The following is a 23,277-nucleotide window of genomic DNA, read 5'->3' as shown; positions in this document are numbered from 1 at the left end:
AGTAAGATGAAGTTGGAAAGAAATAAAATCAAATTCATTACTGAAGAATTAAAGCAAAATAATGAAATTAACTAATTGTCCATTTCTAAATAGTAATCCTAATTATATAAATTAAGTTGAAGGCTTTGCAGCTAAGAGAAGAGCCCAAGGCTTGAAGAATTGCACGAAGCCAATATCAGTATTATAAAGACCAGGCCTACAGTGGTCCAAACACTTTTGGTTTGGTGTGTTTGAGTGTGCGTTATGCAGCTGATCACGGCGTCAACCAAGAACGATAAGTTGAAAAGGTATGCAACCTGTCTGATAAAGACTATTATTTCCATCTTTGATAAAAGAACGGATAGAAAATTCAAGCTTCACATTTAAGTCAAATCAAAGAACTGAGTAGAGCAGGTTCTTTGACACAATCCTAGAGAAATCCAGAACCAGTAACCAGCAATTATACAACCCCCATTACCTAATCACATCTAAAAGAACCCAGAAAGAACAGCAAAGAAAATGTTAAAAAAGAAAAATGAAAATAAAAATTGTGAAAACACACCCCCACTATAAACCTCCTGTATACATTTCCTAGTCCAAAATCTTCTTTATGTACTACTAAATTACACAGGAAATGAGGACAGAAGGAAAGCGTCCAACCTCATCCCGAGAAGGCCATGAGGAAGAACAGAAGAAAAAGCTCACGAAGGGGTGTGGTTGTCTTCATTGGTAGTAGAAGAAGCACACTGCATTTGGGGAAGTCGTCTTCCCTACCAACACCTAAAAGAAAGAACATAAAGGCATCAAAATCAATATCCCAAGGACCGCAATTCCCATACCATTCCTTTTTTTTTTTTGCCTTTGGATGTGATCACTATTCATCCTTTCTTCCTCGACATCACATCCCACACTGCAGGGTTTAGTCCATGGTGGAGGTTCACTAGGTTTTTCTCTAGTTGTAGATTTTAACTGGCTTCTCAAATGTGTGACGATTCTGCAAAATTTATCAAGGTCCCAGAGCATGTAAGATATCAAAGATTATCTCGCAAATATTCCACTCATAGATCCAGTGAAAACAACAGAACAATTAAAGGATTCTGTGACATTGAGAGGAGCCGTGTGGTAAAATCCAATAATTCAAACCAAAACTTTTTCAAAGCCCATACGAGCAAAAAATGTATCTACGTTCTACTCATTGATCACAAAGAATCACCACTCATCTTGATAACTTTGAAAGCCAAAAATTGAACTTTAGGGTGGCAAATTACCTGATTGGCTGCATAAGACCTTTTTGGAGCAGTGTCAGAGTGCTCCAACCCAAGATATTGCTCCCAAGCTCCATAAACATCTCTTCTCTGAAAGCAAACGGATAATAAAAGAACATGAATGCATTGTCTCACACAAATACATGCACACATACAGACGTTTAAAAAAACAAATAATTAGATCACATAGGCACACCTGAAAACGACTGGAGACGATATCAGCATCCTGAAGGTACTCAGGCCGACCCAATGACAAGAAAGCAAACTTCCACTAAAAAAAAAAAACATACAAATTCAGATGTCATCATCACATCCAAATAAAATCACGAGTGAAGCACACCCTTGTCGGAATATAGATGCATTAGTAAAAAGATGGTAATCTGACAATGTAACCAATATACGCAAGTATGATTAGTTTGTCTTTATTTAGTAGAACAAAGCATATTTGAGATTATGTATGTGAATGGTAGAAAGAGGGATGGGGAGGGCGGGACCTTAGCAAACTCCTCGTCTGGGACCTGCAACTTTTTCTGTATACGCAGTTTAACTTCGGCTAGAGTCTCCCCTTCACGAATGATCAAGAAAAATGGTTCCCCGAAATTCTGAACCTGCTGTTGAAACCAAAGCGGAATTGAATACTAAAAAAATTCTAACAGTCAAACACGCGGAAGAAATAGTCTTCACCGCATGGGAGTACTCATTCTCATTGAAACAATATTAACCGTGTTTAATAATATTAAAATTCAAGGGGCATTTACCATCTGAGATGCATCTTTTGTGAAATGGTAAACATGAATCAAGCGATCATGAAGTCCAAGATTTTTCTCTTCCTCTGGAATCTGTGATAATGAACAAGAATAAAGAGACAAGCATCAAGTGAAGAATCAGCTTCATATATCTTTGGGGATTGAATTGCACTAAACAAAACAATACTATAAGAAAGCAACGTCTAACTTGTCATACTTTAACTATTTACAAAAAAGAACCCAGAAATAAAGATTTAAAAGATAAAACTCATCCCAACATAAAATAACATCCATGGAACCAAAAGTGGTACAGTTCTAAAATATCCAAATAACAACTTGCCTCCTCTGCACGTAAAGTCCAGTACTGATCATTTATGTTCTCGATCTTTTCCATAGGTGGGAAAATCTGCAAGGATGTTAGCAGAATTATGGTTTAGATGATGAAGAAAGATTACTGTCTTATAATAACCTTTATTGCATTATACATATCGTTTAAAGGGTGAATCACAAGAAGCATCAGTCAAGACACTTCAGTTCCTCCAACAACTCATTACACAGAGCTCATCAAACTGAAGCCATTTTGAAGGGTTCTTAATGAGTCTGGCCCATCTTAGGGCAGATTGTACCAAGTTGAGAGTTTTTAATCAGCGGATACAAGTGTTTCAGCTCAATTTCGAAAACAGTCCGTGTTTGATCCACCAAATACCTTCGAAACTGAGATTAAAAAAAAGTGTGATACCTTGTAGATCTTATGATAAAAAACTTCGAGCAATCGAAGTTCCGCATTGGGGTGAGACAACTCGACCTGTTTCAAAATGTTCAATGCTAATTAGGATTGGTACTGCACTCGAAGAATAAGTACAGGAAGCACACAGCACAAACGCCAAAGAAGTTCACCGATCTGTTAAATATAAAAGGGGCCCCGGCTCTTCATAATTAAAGGTGAGTACCCTCTAGAAGAGGAAATTAACCAGAAATGTATGCACGCTAGAAAGATACCTTTGTTTTCAGTTCGTTAATTACTTCACCCACGGTGCTCTGTTTTGGCAATCTAATAGTGTGAATTACCACCTGAAAACCAACAAATCCAGATTTAATAGGCATATTCTTAGACATGATCCATTAGAAAATATGATCACCATGGTCTGTATGCTCACTTCATCCTTTGTCGCATGATGAAAAGCAACCTTCAAAGTTTTCAAGCCTTGCAATTCTGGTAGAGGAATATCCAATACTTCATAATACAAGATATCGGAAGTCTGTCCAGGAGAAATCCATAACGAAGATTTCAGAAACTCACACCACACTATAGTTTACTGGGTTTAAAAAACTAGGTCCAAATGATGAATCTACCTGATTGTAGTGGACCAGCATATCAGACAAATGATCCAAGCCTCGGTACTTAATGGGGTTGGGTTTAGGTTGCTGAGAGTAACAGTTGTGCGCTGTAAGCCTGATTTTGGATGGATCATCCAAACCCAATTGGCGAGCAACTCTTTCCACGACCTCATCATAATTGAAAATCTTTGACCTTGAAATTTTCAAGTAAAATGGGAACAAAAGATTATAGATAAGATATCTAATCACAAAGATCCTTCAACTGTTTTTTTTTTTTTTTGATAAGTATAATATATTGCAAAAGAGAGATAACAAAGTAGAAGGAGGACGAGGAAGCCTCTCAAAGAGCAACAAAACAAAGAAAAGCTAAAGCATCAATGATTACATAAAGAGTTCCATCTAAAAACAAAGTCATCAAAAGTAGTCCCCTTGAACTCTATGTTCTGTTTCGACCAAAGGTACAACAAGACCAACTGTTCAAAATAATGATAATGAAAATAAAAGAAATTGGTAGTACTTACAGCTCTAGACAAAAATCGTCATCCTTTGGTTTCTCCAAAGACCGAAAATGGACAACCTATACAGCATCACATTTAGTGAGGACTTAAATTAACATGTTTAAGGATGAGGTAATCAGAAAAATATTTTCATAAAGATGAACCAATAGTGAAATCAATATATCCAGCTTATGAGGGCTATAACATTGCCAATAAGCATACAAGTCCATCCAGCATCATACATATGGAACTTCATGTGTTAATAATGAAGCAGTTCATCATCATCATCAATCATGATAGATGCCCTATCCCTCCATTATCTGGGGTCAGCTGAACAAATCTTGTCCCTCAATTCTTATTCTATCCAAGGCCCCATTCTTCAAATGTGTTCACATTTGCTCAGTACCTCAATCTATGTCCCTTGATTATTGAATATTTACTCCTAAATACAAGAACATCATATTTGTGGTTCCTTTGAATTCAACACTTGTACAAGCTATTCATTTAGAAGCAAATATAAAAATATCACAGGGAAACTAGAAACTAGCATCAAATGTAAGGATCACGATACTAAACTGATATGAATGATACTAGCACCTATCAACTGGAGGGGATTTCTGGAACTATACCTGGCGATTATGCACATATACCAAAAATGAAGGGACAGTAGGGTAGCGACATTGTTCCTCACTTTCAACAGGAGGGGATTTCTGAAAACATATTATATCACCATCTTCAAGCTGTGCAAACAAATAAAACAGAAACCTTGACCATGTCAGCATTTGGCAAATCTAATACACCAAGCAATTATTCATGCATAAAATATACCTGGCTAGCCCGAAATGATAACTTTTTGTCGATGCGTTCACACATGACAGTGGGGTCAAACTTTATTTCCTAAACAAAAGAAAATGAAGGATGGGTCAGAAATGTTCACTAATAGTAATTTACTGTAGTGACTGGGTGTCTGGTACCGAATGAAGACTTGTCTAGAAAATGATCAACCACACAAACCAAGGTGTCGGATAGAATAATAGAAGACCAACCTCGTAAAGTTCAATTTCTTCATTAGAGGCGAAACCAGCCATTTCATTCAGTTTTGTCAAGATTTCTGCTGGCTTACCACTACTCTTCACAAAAAGTCTCCCCACGTACCTGACATACAGAAGAAAACCATAAGTCAATGACATGAAACTCTGCTGTGGGGAGAAACAATGGCAAGCAAAAAAACCAATACATACCGGAGCACTTCTTTTACAGGATCATAAAGTTTGAAGAAAAGCAGAATATCTTCTCTTGTCTTTTCAGGTGGCGAAATAGGATGTAAATCCTGTACATAAATAATATCAGTAATGATGCAGAGAATAATAAGTTCCCAAAACATATGATTTATCAGTTTAAGATCTTAAAAAAATCCAAATTACACCTGAGTGATCATAAAATAAATTGCCTTTAATCAGTCAAAAACTCTTACCAGCCCAAGCTCTACTTCCAAGAACAACTTCAGTTCCGCATTATGAGCTTTATTAGATACCTCCCTCAACTGACCAACCTACAATGCAACAAAGATAATTAAGAACTTGAACTAAACCTGAGTTCCATCTCATAATAGCATCTTTTTTTTCGTCAGGTAAATGCCCATTTTATTAATGTGGTTGAAACCAGGAATTTATATGGGGGCTAAATTAAGAATATTATTCATGATTAATTTGAAAAGAAATTGCACAATGTCTAAAATAAAAGACCCAATAATTACAGAGAAATTCAAATAAAGTATAAATCCATGTGGCTGACCCTTGACTGGCTGATACATTGACACTTTTGACACTCGTGACTAACCATGGACATGTACAATTATGGTTACTCATTATGCTATCCATGCCCAAAATTGAGAATAAGAGATGCATGAATTTTTCATTAACTTAATACATCTTTTCATTCATAAATTCAGTTCTGAAGCTCAAGTTTTTTTTTTAATACATCTTATGCACACTCTCTCTTTCTTCTAATAAGCTCAAACAGTGTCTCCTGTGACTTTCCAATACTGTAATTGAGCCTTTACATTCAACAGATTCCTAAAAGTGTTACTACATAACAGAAACTACAGACAATAAATGCATTCCTAAACGACTTGGAACTCTAACAATGAAAGCACAATAGTACACGTAAAAAACCAAAACCAATGAAACATATGTACTGGTAAAAAGTACTTACAGATTGTAATTCCTCTTGATGCGTCAATGGTCGATTTGGACGGTAGGTATGGTTTTGGCGCTTTGCCCACAGCCAGAAACGTTGAAATTGAACAGGTATACCAAACTCTTTAGCAACCTCCTCCTGTGAACCACTTCAAAATTATTGAACCAACATATCTCACAGAAAAAAAGGAGATAACTTCAATCATGTCCAATAACATAATTCTACAAGATAAAAGCCTCATGATGATAGTGTGGGTCCAAGTGCATCATTCTAAAATATCTACTGTGTGAGAAAATCATTAAAGTCAAAATCAAGCTCAGCCATTACCCAAAAGAATAGCATGAAAAGGATAAGAGCTTAATGATGATAGTGTGTAGCAGACTGAGCATCGATAACTAGAGAAATGCTTGACATACACCAATACAAAATGCCAAACTTCATAAAATCCCATGCAATATACGACGATACCTTAAAAATGTTAAAAGGCATCTGCTTCTGAATACGGAAACTGCAAACTTTATCATGATCCACAAGATCAAAATATATCTCTTTTCCAATCTGTTCAACAAGGTCTTCATTACGTGCAACCTAGAGGTAACAAAACAACTGGCTTAGTAAAGAGTGATCCATGGTATATGCATGTTAATTGTCAATTAAAAGTACCCACGAGAAGATACAGACAGGTTGAAAGTCATAACCTTAATAATAGTATAAAGATGTGCCTCTGCTTTTTCTTTTTTCTTGTGCTCCTTTTCTTCTTGTTCTTTCTTCAACCTGATCTGTAAGATGGCTTTGAATGTGAGCAATTATAGTCTCCCAAGAAACAGACATCTGAATAATTTGAGCAAATGATGCAGTACAGAAAGGATCTTTACCCTAAGGTGTTCAGCAATGTCTTTCTCGTCCACATTACAAATAATTTTTTCCTTGTCACTTTCGCGTATATACACAAGCATGTATGCATTTGAGTATTTCGTAAATCTAAATGGAGCGTTATTGAAGCCAGGATTTGTCTGTGGCAACTGTAAAACATAAATTGTAAAAAATAATAATAATAATTACAATGAATGAACACATGGTAAAGTGAAAATGTAAGCAACTGTTACCAAAAAGCATTAAGAATTATCGATGGGAAAAAAAATCACCTCTTCCTCCCCACCATACTGTTCCTCTAATGCCCTCTTCAAATCTTCTTTTGTGACCCTCTCATCATCAAATTTGAACCTAAAATAACAACTTATTGTTTACTACAAAGATTTCACAACAAAAACATGGAGTCGCATACACAATGATGATGGATCACATAAAATAAACAGATAGAAACCCTAAACTGCAAAAATAAGATATGGGAAACAAGCAAGCAAAAGCTAATCAAGCAAGTATCATATCCGCATGCACAAAAATAGACACGACAGACAAAAGGAATAAAAAAACAAGTGAAATTTGCATAGCAACACAAGCAGTTCCCAGTAGTACTAGACACAATAGATAAAAGCCAGTGAAATTTGCATAGCATCACAACCATAGATAAATCTCTACATGGACAGGGAAGCAACTTACGGGCATATGATACATACCATTCATCAGAGAGGGTCGGCCTGATAAAAGCATAATAATGTCCACCGTGCACCCCTCCACTGTGAACCAAAACACTGCGTAACAAACAAGAATGAGAAGGGAGCTAAAAGAAATTACGTGTATCCCACAGCCAAAAAATGTTGAAAGATACATGAGAAAAGCACCAAAAACATGGCAACTACCATCAAGACCTATCACCCTAATCACTGCTATAAAGGCAACTCTAAAGGGTAAAAAAGAATTCTAAATTCTGAACACTTACCATAAGATTCCCTCCACTTTCTTTTATGTTAAAATATCTTACAGTAAAATTTTAGTTATTCATTTTTTTTTTCAATTTTCCCACATCTACCCCAACCACAATAATCACACACATAACCCCACTAATTGTTATTGGTATGGGTCATATGATGTTATGTTTTTTTCTTCTTCTTTTATTTTGATCCTTTTTTTCGACAGGTAAGAGGGTGAAGGTGGGGTTCAGATCACAGAACATATTACTAATTCATTTGCTTAAACATGACATTGAAATGGATTTAGTATAAAAATATTTTTTGAGTCTAATTATCACTGAATGTTCATAATTGGTCTGTATACTTTCAAAATTGACTACTTCTCCCTCTGTTAGTGAGGTTCCAAATTTAACAGACAAATTATACATGTAATTTTTATGTGTAACAGCCAATAGGGATGCACATCATATAATGAGTAAAACCCATTAAAGATGCAAAACGTACCCAAAAAAAAAGGCTGAATGACAGCATTGAGATTTGATTCATTGTTGTCAAACCCAATAAAAAATAATAAGCATGGAATTTCAATCAAAAGAAAGTAGAAAATATAAGATCAGGTTAGCCCAACTGACGCACCTAACACAAATCAAACAAAGAAATGTTTTTTTTTTCCAGAAAACTTTACCAGTTAAAACAGTAAAAAGGAATCGACCTTTTTTAATAAATTATTTTTACCTATCAAAGAAAAAAAAATTGACTAATCACATCATTCAAGAACGGACAAGATAGTCAATGAGCATATTACTACTAAATGACAACCTGTGAAGTGTGTAAAGGTTACGAACTCTCCTATCTGCATCTGGTGATAAATATTTTCCATTCTCTCTATCAAGATCAAGTTCCAATGGGAACTCATAACGATCATTTATCTGCAAAATGAAAAGTACCTCACGAATTAGATCATTAACAAAATTTGGACAAGTGCCTAGTGATTAATATAGATGGAATACATCAATAAAGATGAAAAAAATACCAAGCAACAGTTTAACAAGCAATCAAGGGTAGAGTTTCCTTGCAATGAATTTTTTTGTTTTTTTTTGAAACATATAGAAATTTGTCCTTATAATTGAATTAATAGAACCCTAAGCAAATAGAACTTAGGGGGAGACTACCATCTTTTTTTTTCTTTTGATAAGTGTGGGGAGACAACCATCACTTTCTTTCATTTAACTTATGTATTGTATTTTCAAAATTAAAACCTATACATAACCAAAATTCACAGAAAAGCCACATGATGCGCACCAACCTACAAAGACAACACATGATAATCAAATACTAACCTTTACCATTGCATCCCGCATGAAATCATATTCAAACCTTTTTAGCTGAAGTTGAAGTACGGGAGGGAAGTCAATGAATAGGACACCCTTCCTAGCATCCTGAAATGGTCATAAATAACAGAAACCATTTAAGAACCATATTCAAACAACTGTCATTTGAAAAATCAGTTCCTATTCCACTGCATTTGCAATTACTCTTGCCAAGGATACTGACAAGATCACAAATGACTGATGAACCATATTAATGAAGTACTCAATATGTGCTCACAAGTATCTAGTATTTGGTTAGAGACTGTCAAACAATACCTTGATCAGCAATTGATCATATCAACATAGGCCAAGTGGTGTCTAGCCAAGCCAATCAATATGAATCATTTATCCCAAACTTAAGACTGATCGTATTGTTTTGGACTCTCTCAACTAATCTAGACCTTGATTTCTTACTTCGCATGTACTTTCACCCCTAACTTGGGAAAAAGACCAAGTTTTCTACAGTTAACAAGATATGTGCTTTCAAAAGCCCACTATGAATAGCAACTAACCTGTAAACCATGCTGTTCAGCATGATACTTGTTGTCACCCTCAAGACGTTCAACTTCTACATATTTGTCAAAAGAAGAATAAACATCCCGACAACCTTTAACATCAAGTTGGAGGTCTGCAATATACATAAATACAAGCTCGGAATTATGTAAGGCCATCAGCAAGTACCATAGGGTTCCTAATTCAGAACATTCAATCTTGCATCATGAAATAAAATACCATAAAATGACTCCTTTCTTGTAGATTTGTAGTCCACGTTGATGCATTCAATATAGTTCATGTGGTGCCCTTCAAATAACTGCTGTATTGTACCCTCCACAACAGTTCCCTACGCCAATAAAATAAATATAAAATATATAAATGATTTCCACAACTCGGACCAACTAACGAAATCCATGAATATGAACCATCTAGGATAGTACCTTCATCTTATCTTCGAGCTTTTCACATAGAACCCTATTAAGTTCTTGCACATCATGTTGCATGAAAGAATCATATGTGTCCCATCCAAAAGATTTAGTCAGCTCTTTAGTTGCAACACTGCTGTCGCTGTATTGGAGCTTATAGAATAAGCTCTGTAGAGCCAAGGGGATGCTACCTGATGGCATATCATTCTCGGTGGTTGGCATATGGTACACAGCCTGAAATGCCCAAACCCAAACATAGAATTTCCCCTCAAATAAGATCATATTGTATAAGCTATAACAATGAGATTAAAAATAAATAAAAAGAAGAAAGTTCTTAACCTTTCTGAAGTAGGGGATATGGTAAAGAGTCTGGAGTAGAGAGTTCATGTAACAGGTAGCTCCCTGGTTCTTAAGCCCAACATAACCAGTTTCTTTTTTCGAGTCATAAGACCAGTAGTCCACAACCCTACGGACAGCAACGTCTGCTTCAACTATTACAGTATCGTTCACAAGAAACCCTTTACCCAGGTCGTATAAATCACTGAGAGGCATGAATGACGTGAAACCCCAATCACTTTCTCGCACATTAAACTGATGCTGTGTGTCTGTAGAGTACAAAGGGTTGGATTATTACTAAACCTATGGGAAAGAAACTGATTCCATTATGCATGGAAAATAAACTGTGATCTCAAATAATGTAAGCCAGAATTTGAAAAGTGCCCATTTAAGAGAAACAGTGTAACTATGTTTCAACAAAATCTGAAGAGAACCCATTGGCAGATGCTTCAACAAAATTTCTTTCCAACCCAACACACAATCTTTCCAAAGTAATTAAATGGGGAAACATATTTGCCTATAGAATTCTTTCCAATTGAAGCCAGTAAAGATTGTACCTTTTCTCACTGTTAACCTGGTGTGGATTTGATTAATCACAGATAAACTAAACTGAGCATATCTGCTCCAACCATAAGGCAAACTTGTCGAATCTGCTACGTCTAGGTACATTGACAGATGGTCCACGTTGTTTCCTTTTGGAAAAATCAGCACTCGCCTATACAAAGAATTGCAATTGTTGAAGATTAAACTAAACTAATCAAATCAAGTACATATGATACTGCAGAATAGATCTAAATAACTAATAACAAGGAAGAGATCCACACACCATTTATAACCACCAACAAGAAATACTTCAGAGTAATGCTTCTTGGTGTTCAATCTAGAAAAGTTCTCGATGGCCCAAGTGAATCTCGAAGAAGACGAATCCTCGACTGGTTGATTCTCCACGGTACTGACAGTTTCTGCTTGTGCTACTAAAAATAAATGGCAAAGAAATCAAAAACCAAAAAAAAAAAAAAAACTAACAAGGCATTCCATTGATTACTGACTAAAACCTACTGTGACCCCAAGATCATAATATAGAGATAAAAGTGGGAAAACTATTATTAGTCAATTTCAACGAATCAAACCTCGGAATAATCGAATATCCAAACCCTGAATCAAATTCAGATAACCAATTCAAATACATATAAACACTTCACCTTCCATGGGCTGCGGACCTTCTGTGAAATCCGAATGAGGAACCAGCATCTCGTCGTCTTCTTGCTGCAAACAATTAAAAAGAAAAAAAAAAAAACACGAATCAAAATCGGATCGAGAAAACTCGCCCTAACGATGGAATCGAAATCCTAAAATCGAACAACTCTACAATGGTATTGCAAATTTGCAAACGATTCAAGGCTTCAAACCCTTGGAAATCGAACCCTATTGAGTGAAAAAAATCGATAAACTACAAATCAAAACAACTAGAAAAAGGAATCAAGAAAAGATAGAAACTAACAGTCGAGGTAATTAGAAACACAATAAAAATAAAAATAAAAAATTTAGGTTAGAGAAGTATATGATGTTTGGAAATTTACATCTAATGGTGGATGAGTCATCATAGTCATAGATTGAGAGAGAGTAGATTCGTCTGATCAACGAATCTGAGAACGAAAAACAGTAAATTTTAGAGAGAGAATTAGAAGAAAAAGAAAAAAACTCTGCAACACAAGTCGCCAACGAAGTTGCCTTGGGTTTTATTTCGAGGATGGTATTTAAGAATTTCGAGGATCCAGAAAATAAAGTAGGGAACGAGGAGGAAACTTAAGAGTGGAGATCCATATAATCTATGGCTCTCTTTTAACCGTACGATGAGAGGATGACTATGCTTCTTCTCTCGAATCTAGAGAATATGGACCCACATGGGTTCCACGAGGAACGATTTAATTGGATGTGTGCTTTCGGGGTGGACGGTCCTTTGGGTCTACAATAAAGGAATGTTTCTTTTTGAGTGGGTTCATTTACCTTTATGATAGTTCTTACCTTGGCTGCAATGGTTTAGTAAGATGTCGTATAAGATTGATTTCTTAGTTTAGGGTTTGTTGTATAATTAAACAAATAGAACTATACAATATAATGGATGTATCAAATATTATTTTTTTTTCAGATTTTTTTATATAGATATTGAGTTATTGATCATGTAATAATTAAATGATAAAAAGTTATTTAGGCCCTACTTGTTTGTAACATAAACTGCCATAAATACAAAATTTTGAGTTTGCAGAATTTTGTGTTTGCTGAAATTTACATAGTTTTGTGATTAGAGTGTTTGGTTGTGTCCAATGAAAAATTTTACATTTACTCGATTATCACGTAAACGTAAAAAAAAATTATTTTTCTTTTTAAAACCTTGTTTGAAGTAAAATAAAAAATGATAAATAGTTATATATTACTTTAGAACAAATCAAAAAATTATAAACAAAGCATTTTCATATAGGTCATACAATGCTATTCTCCTTAAATCAAGATTATAATAGAAATCCAAAATTTCTTTAATTGCCTACAATGTACCTTAAACATCTACTACATGATACCAACTTCCACTTACAAATTTTTCATTTTGGAAAGAAACCCCATTACCCTAAACATGTTAACATTAGTATTGATAGTGCCTAAATGTAACTTGCCCCAAACTCATTTTAATACCTTACATCTAATGAAAAATATATTTTTTTTTAATTTATAAAAAATAAATATAAATTAACGCAAGTAAGACTATTATCCCACAATTATTATTATTTTTTTATTTAAAAAATAAATATAAATTAATGAGGTAGGATTCCATCCCTCGTTTTTCTTATATTAAAAAAAACGTTAATATTTAAAAAATCATTTTTTTTTGTTTTGTTTTGCAATTTTACTAGTTCCAAGTAGGATTCTATCTCACGATTTTTTATTCAAATAATAATATTATTAACGTTACATAATGTTTAAGAAGTTGGGAAAAACTAGAGATAGCAAAGAGAGAGAGGTTTAAGAAGTTAGAGAGAAAGAGAGAGAGAGGAAAGTTAACATAATGTAAATTTTTGTGGAGATATTTTCTCCACAACACTTTACGGAGATTTCATTATAATTTTAATTAAGTTTTGTGTTGCTTTACAGTGGAACTCACCGGAATTTTAACATTCAAGCACCCACATCCCGCAAACAAACGTAAACGTTTCTGTTTGCGTTTGTTTACGATGCAAACAAGCAGGGCCTTATAATTTTTCATTTGCGATTTAGTTTTACTTACGTTATCATGATCTAGATGAACATTAAGACGTATTTTTTTTATAAAATTTAATGAGATGCGTGTCATTAACGTTGTGAACGATAAACAGAGTTTTGCATATGACGGTACAAGATGTCATTTGAAACGAAGTGATATAAAATCGATGCAGTAAATGGATGTCTAAAATGGAGCACAAGCTCATCTAATATAAAAAAAAAAAATTTGAAACATCTTGTGAATATTATCGTAAAAGGTAACTTGAAAAAATAATGATTTTCTGATGCCCCCCCTCTAACATACACCCCCTTATGTCCCATCACAAAACCATAGACCATTTGCCTTGAGATGCACAGAATCATAAATCTTTTTCATGTGTGTCCCAAGGCAAATGATCTACGATTTGTGATGGGGTGAACGTCAAAGGGGGGCGTCAAATGATCACGACTCATCTTGAAAATGGTCTTTTTGTTTCATAGTCGTTCCTTTAAATTTCTATGGAGTATAACTTTAAACAATCTTTAAGACATTTAAAATAAGGATTTTTAGTGATTCAGACTCCTAAGAGTTCAAGCCTCATCTCTTGTGAATTAGGAGTTTACCCTCAAAACTTGTCACAACAACAAAAAGTATATTTCCATGGGCCTTACCCTAATCTGACGTTAAATCTTGCTATTGTTGTCTTTTGCACATGTAATTATTACATTTTTTTTCAATAATATAATATATTTATTTCACCTCTCCATCATTTTTTGCTTAAGTTTTCATCGAAATAGTTGAAGAAGATGAAGAAGAAGACTTCAAATAGACAAAAAGTTTCAGAAGAAAATTGAAAATACAAAAAAAGATGTAATTGCAAAATGGGAAAGCGTTTTTGTAATGAAGTATATACCCTTGTATTGTAATGTAATTTATTTGTAACACAATGCATTATCTGATGATATTCGACTTTACAAAAGTATCATGTTTATATCGTCGTGCCATGCTGAGGCGTCATGCGTATTATAATCTTATTTATTTTTATTTTTTTATTATGAAGAATATGAGATAAATGGATGTAAAGTATGGAGGTTGGAACTAATACAAGAAGCTTCATTGTTGTTAATCATGTGAAAATGGAGGGACGAATCATATATTAGTAACTTAAAATGTAAAAATGGATGAGAGTGAAAATACTAAAGTTTTGCGGAGGAGGATGCATGTAAAAATGACGAAGCAAGTTTTAATGAGAAGTTTTGTGTAAAAATATTTGTACCATTTGCTATGTACTAGATTTTAGGTCTAGGCAACAACTCCAAGACAAACTTGTCAAGGTTGAATGGTATTTTGGTCTTTTGGTAAGATGTGAGGGTAAACTCCAAATTCAAGAGATATGAGGTCTGAACTCCCAACTTGTGAAAGTTAGAAATCCGAATTGAGATTTCAAGAATCACCATGCATAAAATATACGAGGGAAATATTATCCGTCAAACTCGTGTTTCAACGGTAGGTGTGAGATCCATACCTAGAGAGATTTTAAATCATTTTTTTCTCGAATTAAAATATAACATTATTGAATAACACTTTTTTGTGGTATAAAAGTTTCCGTAAGTATCATTATGCAACATAAATGGGTTGAAAGAACTAAGAAATATTTTCTATAAATAATTTGTTTGTTGAAGATTTTGTGATTAGGATCATAATGAGTGTAAGTTACAATTTCTATCCAAATCTTATCTATGATGTAAGCAATTAAGTGTTTATATTAGGAAAGTCATGATCAATTGTGGTGGAGTGATTTTTTGCTCACAGTGATCGTAGACTCCTCATTGTTGCCACACAAGCATGTCAAGGGTAGTTTTGTAAATTAGGGATGCTATTCAATGCCCGTGGGTTCGTGTTATTGGTGGATCTTAGATTTTTTTATAATTTATACATGTCATATATAATTAAATATCCCGTTATAATTAAGTAAATTCATACCAAAAAAAAAAAAAAAACAGTGTACTTTAAAATTTTGATAAGGAAATGGTTTTTTGGTCAGATTATATAAATTGACTTAAGATTTGTTATGTCTCATGAAATGGTAGCACCACTTTTATAATAGATTATATTCCATATTTACAAATCCGACTCTTTCATGGCCATCTAGAAAAAGTTCCAACCTAAGTCCAACTTATAAAATAGAGTCGAGCCCAATGTGACAAAAATCAGCGATTTTTTTAAAAGTCACAATTTTGATAGTTGTTAATTAAATCATGTTTTTTTTTTTGAAATTCTTGGATTATTTATGTTGTTTTATAGCATTTTTATGTATTTTTTATTTAATATACAAAATATATTTTTATTTTTTACATTTTTATACTTAAAATAATTATTTTTTATTTCTTAATCTATCCGATGTTTTCTTGACTTTATCAATTTTTTTCTGAAGTTTTCTCTTGCCGAATTATTCCTGAACCTGACTCTGTCATTATGGTCGAGCCTAATTTAATTTTTAATTTTTATTTTTATATTATGCCTTGATTGCCTGTATAGTGACATTTTATTTATTTATTCCTAAATCATTGAGGTACCTAAAAGAAGTTAGAAAAAAATTATTTAGTCAACCTCGGATGTGTACAAAATATATTATATCATAGAGAAATTCTATTGCCACAGCGAATTTTTCTCACAACACACCAAGTGGGTCTTGGCGCCATATACATACCAGAGTGTTGTTCAATGGGATGGAGACTATTTAACGCTATTAAAGAGAGAAAAATGGCAGCTTTATGCATTTCCCGCGTTTCTCGCAGGTTGCGATCCTCTCCCTTCTCATTATCTCCAACTCAATCTCTCTTCGACCCTTTCTCTCCTATTTCAACTATAAACCCTAATCCTTCAGACGCGTTTCAGAAACCTCTAATCCATCCCAAAACCCTTGAAAACAATTTTGGACGACCAAAATACTGTTGGATTGGTGATTTTTATTCCTCATCTGGAAATTTTGATAGTTGTAATTCGAAATTTTCCATCTCCAGCTTTTCAACCTCTTCAAGTGTAGAAGAGGAAACTAAAAGTGGTGGGAATCAACATGGTGATAGCAAAAGATCAGAGATTAAGGTGTCTTGGATTGATCTGTATCTTCCTAAGCCAATGCGACCCTACGCTCTCCTCGCTCGATTGGATAAGCCGATCGGGACATGGTTACTCGCTTGGCCATGTATGTGGTAAGCTTATTGTTCCAATAATAATAATTGTTATTGTTGTTGGGTTTAAAATTTAAATGGATATTAAATAGTTTGTTAAAGAACTTTATCCTTGAATTATGAGATGGAAATTCAATAATTATGACAAGGGTAGCTACAAATAAGCATGCCCACTTCCATATTAGTTCAATTGAAAATTCTATTTTTTTGTTAGTTAGATAATCAGATCTAATGATTTACCCATTTTAAGATTCTAACTTGAAAAAAAAAGTGCACTACAAAATGGATTGGAATTAATGGTTAATTGGATGCAAGAATCTTTCTTTATTGTACTGTAAACTGAAATGAACTTGTATCTATGCAATGTTATATCTTCCAAAGTTATCTTTTTGTTTATATGGATATCTGCATCTCAATGTTTTGAGATTACAGTTCTTTGAGACCGTTGATTGTATTTTTCTGGTATTTGTAGTTTTCAGTTGGTATTTTGTGACTGGTGAATGTGGGAGTTATTTGTATTTTCTTATTGTGGAATGGTAATTCTTGCTTCTCTAAATATCTTGTTCGTTGTTCTAGGTCAATTACCTTGGCGGCATCTCCAGGGAATCTTCCCGATTTTAAGATGTTGTTACTGTTTGGTTGTGGGTCGTTGCTTTTACGAGGTGCTGGATGTACAGTGAATGATCTTCTTGATCGTGATATTGATACAAAGGTTGTTTTCATACCCTGTAAAAAAGAGGTTTTTGAGGTTTCTTGCCACATTACATACTGACATGACAAATTGGATTATCTGTGTAGATATTGCTCTTGTCCACGTCAAACCTATGCCCTACCATGTGTTGCACTTCTCTTCCTTGAATGAAAGCCTCTAGTTTTATTCTTTATATGGAAAATAGTCAATCCTCCTCTTTATGCTCGGTTTCATAGAGCTTTTGGGTTGAAACTTGCAAGATGGATGGGGAGTGAAGTAGTCTAGTAGTATTCATCCTTTCATCCAGCTATCTAAGCTTTTGTGTGTGAAAACTGTTGTTGGTGGGAAAAAAATCTGTTGTTCCCCCCTCCCCGAATAAAAGCCCATAATCTATTTTTTTTCATTTCTTCGTATAGGAAAAACAAGCTTTCCTCTTTACGCAATGTCGAAGTGAAAAATTAGCTGAAACTTGGTGCATGGAGGGGGAGTGAAATGGTGTAATGGCATACCCCTTTGGTTCAGCTATCTCACTTCTACATGTGAAAAACCCATGTTTGTAGGGAAGACCCTGCCCCCTGTTTGCATCACAAAAGAACTTTTAATATTGTTACATTTGTTGGGCCTGCTGGGATAGATGTGTTTGATGCCTCTCATGTCCACATTTTTCTTCAGCATGTTTATCCCTATATACGATACATGGCTAAGTTAAAAGATTTTTAAAATAAAATAAATAAAACCTTGTTTTCCAAAAATCAAGGAGTATTCATAACGAGATAGTCTGAATTTCTAAGGCTAATGATTTGTTTGTGGATTGATTGTGTGACAAGTTCTTTTATAATGCAGGTGGAGCGTACAAAGTCAAGACCAGTTGCAAGTGGCCTTTTGACACCATTTCAGGGGCTCAGCTTTCTTGGGCTTCAACTTCTCTTGGGTCTTGGGATTCTCCTTCAACTGAATGATTATAGGTGATTTTGTATTTTCACGTGTCTTTGATGAGGCATTTCTAGGATTCATCGACATCTACAATAGTTAACCTTCTTGATCATACCTCACTGACATAGTATTTAATATGCACACAAACATATAGTAGGATTTGTTTGAACATTTTCCTATAATTTATTTCTCTTAAGTAACTTTTCTGTTTATCACTTATCAGTAGTCGATGGGTGGAGTCTACAAAAATCTCTCTAATGCTCCAAGTGTTTTTTGTGAAAGGCAAACAACTTCTAGATGTGGTGCTACTGTATTGATTCCAGAATCAGAGCACGTACCCTTGGAGTTGTTTGAGTGACTGATATTGAGAATGCCTATGCTCAGTAAATTGATATTTTCTGGACTTTATATTGCAAAGGTTGGATTGTTGTTCTAGATGGAGGAGATGGACTAAATTCTTTGTTTCAATGGCATTTTTGCATATTCTTGTGAATGACTCTCCAATTGGGGTTTCTTTAGGAGCATGAGAAGTTTAAGACTAGGCAACCCATTATCTCCATTCTTGTTCAGCATTGTGACCAGGGCTCTATGTCGAATGACTACAAGGGCAACAAAGACTACAGTTATTGAAGAGTGTAAGATACGGGACGATGATCATGGTATTACCCTCTTTTAGTTTGTGGGTTATACCATCTTTTTGGAGCCAATTTAGAGCATCTCAAGACCTTCTGGTGCATCATGTTTTGGAGATTGATTTTCTACACAAATCACTAAAAAAGAATATAAAAAAAAGGTGCATCATGTTTTGCGTTGAGACTATTTCTGGGCTTCATGCCAACTTGGCGAAATGCCAAAGTAATTGGCAGGGGAAATGTGGAGACCATTGATTCATTGGCTGCTAGCCTGGGTTACCGAGTTGGTCAGCTTCCCACAATATATCTTGACCTACTTGAAGAGGTTAATTATAAGTCCAAGCAATCTGGGACCCTGTGATAGAGAGGCTCAATAGAAGACTTCTTGGACAATAAATTTGTTATCTGTAGGCAGCCTAATTACCCTTGTCTGCAGTACATTGTTGAGCCTCTTTATTTTTTTCTCTCTCGCTCTTCACTACTATATTGAATGTGGCCAACAGATTGGAGAAAATTGTGTGTGACTTCGTTTGGGGTGTGGGTGATGCGTCTCACAAGTTCCGTTTTGTTAATAATGTTTGTCAGCCTGAGAAGTGCTGTGGTCTGGGTTTCAGAAACTTCAAGATATGGATGTGGCATTATTGGGGAAATGATTTTGAATGTTTGGTGAGGAAATCCATAATCCATGAAGAGAGGTGGTAGTAACAAAGTACAATGTTCACGGTTTGGATTGGTATCTGTTGGACTCTACTTTAACATATGGCACATGTATGGAAGGTAATTGCCTGGTGAAAGACGTTTTCAAAGAAAGCTTCATAGTTGGTGTGGGGAATAAGTTGCTGTATTGGGAAGGCACATAGTTTTGGGGATATACGTTGTGTTGTATTTCTTTCTATCTATGCTTTTTCCAAGAATAAGGATGCCTTTTTGTGTCAGTGCATGGCCTGGAACAGAGACATTTCTTGGATCTTTCTTACAAGGAATTCTAATGTTTGGGAAATTGATGGCATTGCCTCCATTTTTTCATCCCGTCCAAAATGGAAACAGTCCTTGGGCAAGGACAGGAAATCAGGGAGATTAATTCCTGCTCTTCCCACTTTTCAGCCAAGTTCTTCTATTGCGCGGTTTCGTCATAAAGGTGGATAGCTGATCATTGATTTGCATGCTGATTTCCCAGTTTGAGTGGTGTAGAAACAGCCTATCCCTTCCAAAGTATTCTTCTTCACATCAAAAGCTTGTGGGCATATAATATTGATAAAGGTATGTGGAAACCAGATAGATGCATTCGTTGCATGTCAATGGAGGAATCAAAGTGAATGCCTTATCCCAAAAGCCATGACAGTCCACATCAATTCCGAATCTCAGCTACTAATAGTCTTTTTCTTACATCTGGAGCTCTTGAGGACAGTTCGTCGTATCTGTTTGGTATCCAGGTTGCGGCAATCAGAAAATATGATCCACTGGTTCTGGGCTGTGATCGCAAAACAGGAAAGTGGTTTAAAAGGTATTGTGATAGTGAGAATATTTGTGTCAAGGCATGTGAATAGTTCACGGGCAAAGAGCTCTGGGGATGTTCATGTTGTACCATCAAGCATGTGCTGTGAAACAAATGCATACGAGTTTCAAGTTTGATCCGAAGCTGATTCAAGAGAGAAATTTCCATCTGTCATAGGCTTCACCACTTGAAAACCAATAACTTCCAATGCCTTAAATTTTAACCTTAACTCGATGTTTTCTTCAATGATTAATTTGCATTTTGTGATATATAATTGCATCATTTGGACCATTTCTGTCTTAGGTCAGATTTTGGAATCTGGCCAAATTAATTTTTAGCACGACGTGTCTTGCTTCTTTGTATAATCTGTTGGATCTTAACGGCTTAACTATTTTTCTACAGCCGTGTTTTGGGAGCATCTTCGTTGCTTCTAGTCTTCTCCTATCCCCTCATGAAGAGGTTCACATATTGGGTAATGGATTTTTGAATGTTCATTAGCTTTTGTATTATTTTTTCTGATGAAAACATTTTCCTTATTGAAGTTATCTACATGTTTCGCTACATATCATTGCAGCCTCAAGCATATTTAGGTTTGACCTTTAACTGGGGAGCTTTATTAGGATGGACTGCTATTAGAGGAAGCTTAGATCCTGCTATTGTACTCCCATTGTACTTTTCTGGAGTCTTTTGGACACTTGTATACGATACAATTTATGCACATCAGGTATGTTTTGTTTATGTATTTTTCTGAAAAATGTTGTGATCATTTCTTTTTGAAACCTCACTGTATTTTTCCACTTGAGCTTTTTTTCTTGAGCATTTTTTCGTGAATTTAAACTATTTATGGTACCTCAAAATTTATTAAAGCATCAAGGGATTTCCACATGTTTCGCTACATATCATTGCAGCCACATTTCATAGAAGTAGAACGATTTCTTTATTATTCTTAATCAATGCGTTCAGGATAAAGAAGACGACTTAAAAGTGGGTGTTAAATCTACTGCCTTGAGGTTTGGGGATCTTACAAAGAACTGGGTTACTGGTTTTGGAATTGCGTGTATTAGTAGCCTCACAATCAGCGGATTTAATGCAGACCTCAGTACTTTTCTTCCCTTCCCATGTTTGCAAACCCGAATTTGATAACTGAATTGGGATTATAATTTATAACAATTTTTTGTGCACAGAATGGCCATTTTATGCATGTTTGATGGCTGCATCTGGGCAATTAGCATGGCAGATTTGGACTGTTGATTTGTCAAGTCGCGAAGATTGCAATAGGAAGTGAGTAATCATATATTTATATGTTAAAAGCTGTCGATAATTATTTTAATAGGTCTAGCCCGGCCCAGTCTGATCATAAAATTCAAATTCAGGCCTGCGGGCCCTGGATTGATGTCTTTAGTCCAAAGTTACTGATTAGATCATGCTAAAAAGGCATGTAAATCAGGCTACTCTGCTGGAAAGTAAGCGTTAATGCTAACTAGACACTAGTAATGTATATTTTTCATAAACTACTTTTCCTGTCCAGCAAAATACTCTAGATTTTATTTTGGGATGATAAGCATCTTCGTTCTTAGTTCGACTTGCCATTTAACTTCAAAAATATCTGAATGATTTTTGTTTTATTCTTCTTTGGTAGGTTTGTTTCCAATAAGTGGTTTGGAGCAATTGTATTTGGTGGGATCTTATTTGGAAGGCTCGCATTGTAGAGTGGCACCATTAGAAGATAATGCTTGTTCTCTAGTTGATGATTCCGTGTTGTATTCACGCTCAATATACGCCAAGTAAACTTGTTGCATACCCTAGGGGTCCAAATATGCATCATTGTGAGTCTGCAAGTGTTCTCAATTTAAGTCGAGTTAGAAATGAAAACTGCAAATCGGCGAGACCTGAATTTTCACGGCTTCGGGTTTTTAATTATTTATTTTATATGTGCCATTGATGTATCAGTATGGCATGATCTGAAGATTGTAAATTTATGTGGGATTTAAAAAAGTATGTATTTATCTGAAGGGGGATTAAATATTTTCTTGGACCAAGCAGAGTGGGCCACTCTTGATACTGTTGGGCGGTTAATGATTTGGGTTTGACCTGATATCTACTCTGATCCGATGATTTATGACTGGACTCGACTCTGGATCTGGATCAATGTTCTGGGATCCAATACGGACCCAGGAGCCAATCATATGATTTGCTAACAGCCAATATTCTAAACGATATTAAAATCAAGTCGTGTTGGAGTGACCTCAAGATTGAATCTCATATCGCACATCTTAACGTAAAAGTGTGTAGGAACCATAGATCCTTTTTGACTTGTGTTTCAAAGAAAGCATCTTTGGCTCCTACACACTTTAACGTCAGGATGTGCAATATGAGGTATAAACTTGAGGTTAGTTTAGCATTATTCTAAAATCAATTACAAATACTACTAAAATCAATCTTACATATTATTTATCCATTTCTCTTTGAAATTACAAATGGTCAAATTTAATTAAGAGTGGTGAAGATGCCAGTTTAAGATTGGATCTCATATGTCACATCTTGATATAAAAGTGGATACAAACTATAAATGTTTTTTCACTAGTATTTCGAGGAAAATATTTATGATTCCCGTACACTTTCACGGTACGGTCTGTGATGTG

At 35.0% G+C, this 23,277-nt stretch overlaps 2 protein-coding genes across 5 annotated transcripts; one reads left to right on the top strand and one right to left on the bottom strand.

The window, feature by feature from the left end:
• Positions 1-301: 301 nt before the first annotated feature.
• Positions 302-12,223, bottom strand: LOC147385394 (ubiquitin C-terminal hydrolase 12-like). 3 transcript variants are annotated; one of them, XM_086423421.1, is made up of 32 exons: positions 12,042-12,223; positions 11,664-11,727; positions 11,288-11,435; positions 11,019-11,176; positions 10,465-10,730; positions 10,141-10,359; positions 9,938-10,046; positions 9,718-9,833; positions 9,176-9,274; positions 8,655-8,764; positions 7,602-7,676; positions 7,170-7,248; positions 6,900-7,046; positions 6,723-6,803; positions 6,493-6,612; positions 6,040-6,162; positions 5,300-5,377; positions 5,067-5,155; positions 4,872-4,980; positions 4,654-4,722; positions 4,455-4,565; positions 3,850-3,905; positions 3,344-3,521; positions 3,148-3,249; positions 2,990-3,061; positions 2,730-2,795; positions 2,331-2,396; positions 2,003-2,083; positions 1,739-1,855; positions 1,441-1,515; positions 1,248-1,334; positions 302-973 (listed from the first exon to the last, which is right to left on the bottom strand). In XM_086423421.1, exons 1-32 carry the CDS (start codon positions 12,069-12,071, stop codon positions 932-934), a joined length of 3,342 nt encoding a protein of 1,113 aa, XP_086279547.1. In that variant the 5' UTR covers positions 12,072-12,223; the 3' UTR covers positions 302-931. The 3 variants fall into 3 exon arrangements, with proteins under 3 accessions (XP_086279547.1, XP_086279549.1, XP_086279548.1); XM_086423423.1 differs by having other exon boundaries at positions 1,739-1,852; XM_086423422.1 differs by having other exon boundaries at positions 11,288-11,432.
• Positions 12,224-16,380: 4,157 nt separating this feature from the next.
• PPT1 (polyprenyltransferase 1) lies at positions 16,381-22,670 on the top strand. 2 transcript variants are annotated; one of them, XM_086423811.1, is made up of 8 exons: positions 16,381-16,905; positions 17,461-17,596; positions 18,419-18,540; positions 21,038-21,107; positions 21,210-21,359; positions 21,599-21,734; positions 21,820-21,916; positions 22,275-22,670. In XM_086423811.1, the coding sequence occupies exons 1-8, from the start codon at positions 16,418-16,420 to the stop codon at positions 22,342-22,344; spliced, it is 1,269 nt and encodes a 422-aa protein (XP_086279937.1). In that variant the 5' UTR covers positions 16,381-16,417; the 3' UTR covers positions 22,345-22,670. The 2 variants fall into 2 exon arrangements, with proteins under 2 accessions (XP_086279937.1, XP_086279938.1); XM_086423812.1 differs by having other exon boundaries at positions 16,738-16,898.
• Positions 22,671-23,277: the final 607 nt, after the last annotated feature.

This window comes from Akebia trifoliata, chromosome 14 (assembly GCF_017979445.1).
Source record: "Akebia trifoliata isolate Shusen 1 chromosome 14, ASM1797944v1, whole genome shotgun sequence".
Taxonomy (NCBI): domain Eukaryota; kingdom Viridiplantae; phylum Streptophyta; class Magnoliopsida; order Ranunculales; family Lardizabalaceae; genus Akebia; species Akebia trifoliata.
This window is presented reverse-complemented; position numbering and strand designations above follow the sequence as displayed.

Excerpts from the sequence above, each read along its gene's own strand:
- PPT1 (XM_086423811.1), top strand. The coding sequence starts at position 16,418 with ATGGGATGGAGACTATTTAACGCTATTAAAGAGAGAAAAATGGCAGCT. Across the intron at positions 16,906-17,460 it reads CTCGCTTGGCCATGTATGTG|GTCAATTACCTTGGCGGCAT; the intron begins GTAAGCTTATTG and ends TCGTTGTTCTAG. Across the intron at positions 17,597-18,418 it reads ATCGTGATATTGATACAAAG|GTGGAGCGTACAAAGTCAAG; the intron begins GTTGTTTTCATA and ends TTTATAATGCAG.
- LOC147385394 (XM_086423421.1), bottom strand. The coding sequence starts at position 12,071 with ATGACTATGATGACTCATCCACCATTAGAT. Across the intron at positions 2,796-2,989 it reads TTAACGAACTGAAAACAAAG|GTCGAGTTGTCTCACCCCAA; the intron begins GTATCTTTCTAG and ends ATTTTGAAACAG. Across the intron at positions 1,335-1,440 it reads TCGTCTCCAGTCGTTTTCAG|AGAAGAGATGTTTATGGAGC; the intron begins GTGTGCCTATGT and ends GTTTGCTTTCAG.